Source organism: Poecilia latipinna, unplaced genomic scaffold (genome assembly GCF_001443285.1).
Source record: "Poecilia latipinna isolate Pla-1442-1.1 unplaced genomic scaffold, P_latipinna-1.0 Scaffold1057, whole genome shotgun sequence".
Lineage (NCBI taxonomy): Eukaryota > Metazoa > Chordata > Actinopteri > Cyprinodontiformes > Poeciliidae > Poecilia > Poecilia latipinna.
In genome coordinates, this window is record NW_015113673.1 from 189,071 (window position 1) to 197,046 (window position 7,976).

The 7,976-nt window shown below is 37.4% G+C and overlaps 1 protein-coding gene across 13 annotated transcripts in view; it reads left to right on the top strand.

The window, feature by feature from the left end:
• The window catches only part of mslnb (mesothelin b), a 55,482-nt gene that overhangs the window by 28,299 nt on the left and 19,207 nt on the right, over positions 1–7,976 (top strand). For 2 of the 13 annotated variants that reach the window (XM_015051639.1, XM_015051635.1), the window contains exons 18-42: positions 76–173; positions 305–327; positions 415–436; positions 531–558; positions 648–726; positions 809–955; positions 1,037–1,245; positions 1,833–1,933; positions 2,042–2,160; positions 2,243–2,413; positions 2,494–2,525; positions 3,656–3,753; positions 4,080–4,102; positions 4,202–4,223; positions 4,326–4,353; positions 4,438–4,522; positions 4,621–4,767; positions 4,971–5,179; positions 5,276–5,379; positions 5,739–5,857; positions 5,955–6,122; positions 6,766–6,803; positions 7,258–7,355; positions 7,754–7,776; positions 7,870–7,891. In XM_015051639.1, coding sequence (XP_014907125.1) covers positions 76–173; positions 305–327; positions 415–436; positions 531–558; positions 648–726; positions 809–955; positions 1,037–1,245; positions 1,833–1,933; positions 2,042–2,160; positions 2,243–2,413; positions 2,494–2,525; positions 3,656–3,753; positions 4,080–4,102; positions 4,202–4,223; positions 4,326–4,353; positions 4,438–4,522; positions 4,621–4,767; positions 4,971–5,179; positions 5,276–5,379; positions 5,739–5,857; positions 5,955–6,122; positions 6,766–6,803; positions 7,258–7,355; positions 7,754–7,776; positions 7,870–7,891 — 2,213 coding nt within the window. Of the gene's footprint in view, positions 1–75; positions 174–304; positions 328–414; positions 437–530; positions 559–647; positions 727–808; positions 956–1,036; positions 1,246–1,832; positions 1,934–2,041; positions 2,161–2,242; positions 2,417–2,493; positions 2,526–3,655; positions 3,754–4,079; positions 4,103–4,201; positions 4,224–4,325; positions 4,354–4,437; positions 4,523–4,620; positions 4,768–4,970; positions 5,180–5,275; positions 5,380–5,738; positions 5,858–5,954; positions 6,123–6,765; positions 6,804–7,257; positions 7,356–7,753; positions 7,777–7,869; positions 7,892–7,976 lie in introns of all 13 variants that reach the window. The other 11 variants (XM_015051636.1, XM_015051637.1, XM_015051638.1 and 8 more) reach the window with 11 other exon arrangements.

Below are 7,976 nucleotides of genomic sequence, written 5' to 3' on the forward strand. Positions count from 1 at the left end.
TTTTTTTTTTTTTTTTTTTTTTTTTTTTTTTTTTTTTGCTTGCATCTTAATTTGTTTTGTTTGTCTTTGCGTCAGTTTTGAACGAATGTATGGAGCCATAACAATGATGCCTCCGGACCTGGAGCCGGTTATTTGGGCCCGCATAGATGATCTGATGGGAATAGCACCAGCTGGTGAGTCTCTCCTCTGTGTGGGTGAACTGACACCCACACAAGCAACAACGGGCTAGAAGTTCAATTATTGTGGCTTTGTTGACTGAATATATTGTTTTTGTTTATGTTTTTGTTTGCTTTGCTTTTGACAGAGTGTGTACCAGCAGAAGTCACAGTGAGTATTTTATCCTGAAGTCATTTTCCAATAATTTTTTTTTTGCATATCAGTAAGAAATTAAAAATTATAATGTGTCGTTCACAGTGCCAAGACACACAGATCAACAGTAAGAATTATGTGCTAAGTTTTATTTTATTTCTCATCAAGTTTGTGTATTTTTAAAATATATGAAATCATATTTTTCCCCTGTTGTTTGACAGGTACTTTAATCTGCCGAAGTATCAACAGGTAATTCTGCCTGATGAGTACAAAATGAAATCAAATCTACCAAGATCGTCTTTAGACTTTAATAACTAACATTAAATGTACTTTTTCAGCTCTGTTCTTCAGTCATACCTCAACAACCACACGCATGTTTCATGTAGCTTCACCTTGGAGGAATATGCTTGTGCTCAGGTAACTGCGACCCAATGAGTCAAAGTCTTGGTGAAGCCTTTCTGATGCACTGCAGGTCCGTCTCACTGTCTTCCACTCACAGCTGGAGGACTTCACGGCCGAACAGCTGGCTTCCCTGATGAGGTGTAATCTGCCCAGCAACAGCAGCCATTCCAGGGTCCTGTGGAAGTTGCTGCTGACGAAACTCTCCAGTGTTTTGAACCCAGCGCTGGACATGCTGGCCAACACGGTCAGTAGCTTTTGGGATTACAGTCTCATTTTCAAGCATCTTTATTCTTGGCTTGCGTGAAACTGGTTTACCTTCTTACAGTCGGTGGGAATGATCCCGTCGGCAGAGGCCATTCTGGATGTGATTGAGGAAATCAGGCTGTCGGCGCTGACCGATGGGGAGCTGACGAACAGCAGCGTGATCCACTTGTGGTTCGCAGAGCGTCTAAGCGGCTTCCTGCCATTCGCGTCGGGGCGCTTCCTGCTCTGTCTGACCAGCAAAAACTTGAGCTGTCCATCATATCAGCAAATGTGAGTCAGGACACTTTAAGCAAAACCAGCCGAGTCACGTGTTTTGTGTTTGAGTAGCAAAGCATGTAGAGGTGAGCCATATGGGCTTAGAGTTTTATCGTGATAATTTGGGTTAAAATTGTAGCAACGATAAAAATTCTGTTAAAAAAAATTACTTATTTTTTAGGTAACTGTCAGTTTAGTTTTTTGTTCTAACATCATTAATTGACTTTATTGAGACAACAATAAATGAGATTTCTTATCACAGTAAGAAATTTGTCACAATAAGTGCTAAACGAGATGATAAATGCCCGCCACTAATAGCATGTTGTTTGGTTCTTGTTTTTTTTTTTTTATGGAAATATAAGAACATAAAGTTTAATAATAATCTACAAACTATACAAACTTCCTACAGTTCCTTCTAAGTTGAACTTATTAGAGTTCTTGCTTTGTGACCCAACATGTCTGTAAATAGATTTCATCCTGTCAATCTTGTTATTGCATGTTTGACATGTTTATGTTCTAAACGCAAAGTATTTAGTTTTAACTGCATCATTTTGCACCTGTTTTTTTCTGAATACATTGTCGGATCTGATATTCGTCCTCAGACTGCAGGTATTTGTTGGCCACTTTGAGAAGATGCCCTTCCAACAGCAGCTTGTGGTCCTGAAAGATTTCATCCTTCGATTCCTTCTGAATGCTCACTCAGGTACGCACTCTTTAATAAATCTGTGTTGATATAGTTGAATTATATTTACATTAAGATGCACATCTTTGAGTATTTACCGACTTTCTGCTTCTTCCTGATTGGCTCCAGATCAAGGATGTTTGTCCTCCTTCAACAACAGCGCACAGTGGCTGACCGACAACTTCGGTCCATTCTCAGAGTTTGTGCTCATCAGTGAGCTGATCCATCTCAACCGACTCTTCAAACCAGTGAGGCTCAGACTGTTAAAAACAGATCAGTGCTTTTAAAAAAAATAAGGCCAAATAACTTTCTTTTTTCTTTTTTTTGTAGCTCGAGGCCTTACAGCTTCTTACACCACATCAGACTGCGCAGCTGCTGGGACTGCCGCTTCTTAATAACACAGACGCTGTCATCGACATGCTCTTTGATTACATGACCAAAGCACCAGTGGAAAGGAGATTCACAGAGTTCCTGTCATCTCTGGTCATGTTTTCTGAGACGGTAAGAAAAGTCTGTTATGATTCAGGACTTTTGTTTTAAGGTAGTAGCTCATTTGTCCTCTTCTTGTTTTTCTCCAACAGTTGAACCTTTCCTGCTCATCCTACAAAACACTGTGAGTTCAGATCAAACCTGCAATATACACAATTAAAGTTGTAGCCAGAAATGCCAAACGAGAGTGAAGTGTTGGTAGTTCCTAGGAAACTAATGTGTGCCTAGGAAAGATGAGCATAATTATGTCGCACCGTAGAGTAAAAAAGAACTTCAGAGTCGTCTTTAGCAGCATTTTTTTTTCAATGAGTGTCCGATGAGCTTATAAGCTGCATGTTCATTACAAATGTGTGCAAAATTTTGTTGATATCAGATAATGTCAAAAACACAATTTCACAATTGTTTTGTTTCCATTAAATAAGAAATGCAATTGAAATCACACGTGAATACGTTTGTACACACGACAAGTCATGATCCTCCATCTACTTCCTGCTGTCTTCTTTTTCATGGTTTCCGCCAGTAGGAGCATCCCGTTACTGATCATGACTCGGGTGATGCAAAAAAAGTGTTTCCACTGCAGCTTTGTGAAATACATCCATTTCAATACAGTTATAGAACCACCGCAAACTAGCACCAAATTCTAAAGACAAGAGTTTTTGAAAAAAAAAAAAAAATGTCATGTTTTCATTAAGCAGATCCATTTTCAAAATGTCAAGTTGTGCAATTATATGGTCAATGGAAACGCAGCTACTGATTTGAGTCCTGAACCAACATGGACTGACCACCCTCTGAGGAAGAAGCCAAAACTAAACAGAAAAACAAGGGTGGTTTCCTTTTGTAAATACAGTCAGGCATCAGGGACAAAGACAAACATTTTTTTCCAGACATTTCCTTTGGATGAAACATTGAGTGTAGCGAGATTTGAAATATTTGGATAAATGAAGAGAACCTTGCAACTCTAAGAAGGTCATCCAAAATGTGGAGTATGACAATGGCAGCAAATTAAAAAGCATAATGAGAAATTTGGAGATATTGAAACAACATCTAAGGACATCAGACGGAAAGTAAAAGTTTTGGAGCAAATGTCGTACATTTGCAAGGGGAACCTATCATATAGAAACACCTCAATTTAAATAAAGTAATGAAACTTTTTTAAAATCATCTCTCTGATGTATTCTGGTGTTTGCCTCACATCGATGACTGACCACAGAACGAGTTTAGTTTGATTCAATTGAAAATATTGTTGCCTTGCAGGTTCACCAGACTGGACGACGCCATGGCAACAGCTACTTCTGACATAGCTTCAGCCATCACATACACTAAAGTGGCTTTATTCAAACAACTACCACTTGGTGAGATTTTTATATACATATATATATAAAAAAGAGAAACATTTTTAGAATATAAATTGTGTTAAATCTCTCCCCATTAATTTCTTTCATTTCACTTAACATTTTCCCAACTGTTACATTTTTAATGTGGATCAGATGTAAAGACTGTGGCAATACATCTTTACCATGTTAAATACAAAAAGACATTCAATATCCAAAATGCAGCTTACTGATTATACACTGAGGAATTGACTTTATGATTGTAAATTCGTGTCAACTGACAAATCATTTCTCATTTGTTTAATAATTAACTAATTTGATCTTTTTTTTTGGTACTTTTATTACAGACTGCATCATATACAGTGGGCAGGTAAAGATATGCTACTGTGGACATTTTATTTTATGTTTTCAAACAAATGTATTTGTTTTTTGAAGATTAATAACCATTTTAATCATTTTCTCGACCTAGTGCAATGTAACAATGGCAAATGGTAAGCTTCCTGTCACTGCATAACTACCCTTTATCTACTTTTATTTAAAATGATGTATTATTTTTACATTAATACTTTATCTTGTCTTGCACGTTTTCACAGAGACAGAGATATGCATGGGAGTCAACAGGTAGGGTTGAGAAAGACTTTTTGATATTTCTCCCCTAAACATTTCCTGTTAAATTAAGGAAACATGAATCATTTTGTGTTACAGCACAGAGCTTCAGATCCACCTAGACAGATCAACGATGGTCGGACGGCACTGCAGCTTCTCTGTGGAGGAATTTGCCTGTGCCTCTGTAAGACGTCGCATCATCATCTGTCCTCAAAGTGCAGCTGAGGGAAAATGGTTCCATGTTTGGTTCAACATCTGGTCTGTTGTCATTCTCCTCTCCAGCTGTCAGGTTTAACAGCTGTGGATCTGGCAGCCATGTTGGGTTGTGATAGGGTCTCCGACTCAAGAGGCTCCAAACCTGCCTGGAAGCTGCTGCTGTCCAAAGCCTCCCTGGTCCTGGATCAAGCTCTGGATCTGCTGAGCAACACCGTAAGACTGGCTTTTGGTTTCAACCAAATTGACTATTGCCATCTACAAACATTTCTCACCTGTGATATGACAAAAAGAAAAAAAATATTGGGGCTGAAAATATATGTTAATAAATTGTACAATAAGTACAATTTATGTATGTAAACACACTTCAAGATCTTTTATTTTGCTAAGAATTTATCGCGGATCATTTCTTGTTGCAGACGCTCCGTCCTGACCATCCTTCTGCCTCCATGATCCTGGACTCCATACGAGAACTCCGGCTGGATTTCGTCAACATGGCCGACCTCAACGATCCCGCCTTCGTCCAGATGTGGTTCGGCCGCCCTCGTCCGTCCCTGCCAGCTGTTTCCGAGGACTTCCTCTCATGTCTCTCCTCCAAATCACTGGACTGCAGCACCTACCAGTACATGTAAGCATGAATACCTTTATCCTTTATAATCACTTTACAAATATATTTGGATCTCTTTTACAATCTGTGATAATAAAATATCTTTTCCATTTTCAGCGTGAAGACATTGAGCGAAGTTCAGTCACACATGTTGCGTGAAAAGCAGATGTCTGTCTTTACACACTTCATCACAGTTTATTTGACAACAAACAACACTGCAGGTAGGAACCTGGAACTGATCCTTACCATGCATGTTGACATTTTAATAAACTTATGTAGGTCTGAAATATAACGAAGTAGAGGAGTTTTGAGAAACATTAAGTCTCTTCACTTTTATAACGATTGTCTGGTGTTTCCAAGACAACTAATCTTCTTCATCCTTCAAATCAATATCAGCTGTTTTCCCCCCCAAGCTTTGTGTTGTTTAGCTCATTATTTTGTGGTTAGCCATTTTTAAAACTTTCTTTCAATGTTATATTAATAAACACACAAACTTTAGGATTTAATTTAAAAATTTTGTGAATAGTATTCAAAGCAATAAATACTTTGCACAAATCTCCATTTTCTTGTCCTGTTCCAGATCCAGGATGTTTGTCCTCCTTCAACAACAGCGCACAGTGGCTGACCGACAACTTCGGTCCATTCTCAGAGTTTGTGCTCATCAGTGAGCTGATCCATCTCAACCGACTCTTCAAACCAGTGAGGCTCAGACTGTCTAAAGCTATCAGCATTTTGAAATAAAAGGTCAACGTGACAATTGTCTCAAACAACTTTATTTTTTATTCTTTTTCTGTAGCTGGAGGCCTTACAGCTCCTCACACAGGATCAGATTGCAGAGCTGCTGAGACTGATGCTTCCTGAAAACACAGATGTTGTCATCAATACTCTCTTTGATTACATGATCGAAGCACCAGAGAGCAGTTTCATAGGGTTCCTGTCATCCCTCGTGAGATTCACCGAGACGGTAAAAAAAATCTATTATGGTTCAGTGGTTTTGCAGATTTTTGTTTATTATGTAAATTCAACTTTTTTGAGCTTTAAATCATGATACAAACTTATTTCCTCATCAAAAACATGCCTGATGTGCCACTTTGATTCTGTCATGCATGTTTGAGAAATTCTTTTATCTTCAATGGCAACCATTCATCTGTGCAAAACGCCTGGGTGGAGTTAGCTCCGCCTTCAAGAACGAAGCTCCTCCTCTCAGCTGCATTTTTTTTTCCCCCACTCAGCTCCTTCAGACTAACCAGCAGCAATTAGCAAACCCCTGGTGGAACTAAACATCTGCTCATTATTTGAGCCACTTCTCAGTAAACCACTGATAAAAACCTTGTTAATAGAGGAGCAACAACATGATGAATTCCTGAAGGCAGTGTTTCTGAAACAGCTGGAGTTTTTGAAGAGACAGAGGTCCAAATTCAAGGAGCTCATTTACAATGTCAAATGTCTTTTAAGTCGTATTTGACATATTTGGCATTATTATAAGAACTGGAGGTAACATAGTTACTTGATTGTGCTATAAAATTATGCTATGTGCCTAAAACAATATATAATACTGTCACTTTGAGGAAGTAACTAATTTCTCACTTTTTCCTCTTGTCCGACAGGGAAGTATTTTCCTTTCCTGCCCATCCTACAGAACACTGTGAGTTTACATGAAATGTGTATACATGGACTGACCACTCTGTGCAGATGAAGCCAGGACTTTAAAAGTGACACAAAAATACAGATTTGTTTTTTGTAATTAAAGTCAGGGTCAGTGACAAATATTTTTGAGGCACTTCCTGTGGATGAAGCTAATGCTAAAGCGTTTGGGTGGAACAATATTTGTAGCATTTGGATAAAAGACCTTCAAACTTTTCTTTGTTCCATCAAATTATTATGAAATCACAGTATAAAAGGCAGTTTTACCAACAATACTAATGAAATATACTGTATGCAAATTACTGAATTTGAAGATTTCAATCCATTTTTATGTCCTAATTCTCTCTAATTGTTCTGGTTATTTTGGTGTTTGCCACAAATGGATCAATTTAGTAATTCTAGCCAATCACAGAGCAAGTTTAGTTTACTGAATCAAAAATATTTTTGCTTTGCAGGTTCACCAGACTGGATGACGCCATGGCAACAGCTTCTTCTGACGTAGCTTCAGCCATCACATACACTAAAGTGGCTTTATTCAAACAACTACCACTTGGTGAGATTTTTATTTAAAAAAAAGGGAGAGAGAGTGACACAGAGAGAGAGAGAGAGATTTTGAATATAAATGTTTTGTATCAAAACTTATGTAAATTATTTTCCCAATGTTTACTTCTTTTATTTTATTCTCCTTATATAACATTTTCCAACAACGGTAATGACTTTAACTACATGTAAAGCTGATCACAATAAGATCGTTTCCTTTAATTTCAATACAATGTTAGATATAAAGGGCCATGCAATATTCAAAATGCTATTTTATTGAATGTTGGTTATGGCAAAAGTAATCAAGGAATCATTTTATGATTGTACATTTATGTCAATTAATGATTAATATCTTATTAATAACTAAGAGGAGTTCTTAACTAATTGGGTCTTTTTGTGCTTTTATCACAGACTGCAGTATATACAGTGGGCAGGTAAAGATATGTTAAGAATTTTTTTATTTTTATTTTTCAAACAAATCTGTTTTTTGAAGATTAATAACCATTTTAATAATTTTCTCTACCTAGTGCAATGCAACAATGACAAATGGTAAGCTTCCTCTCACTGCATAACTACCCTTTATCTCCTTTATTTAAAATGATGTATTATTTTTACATTAATACTTTATCTTGTC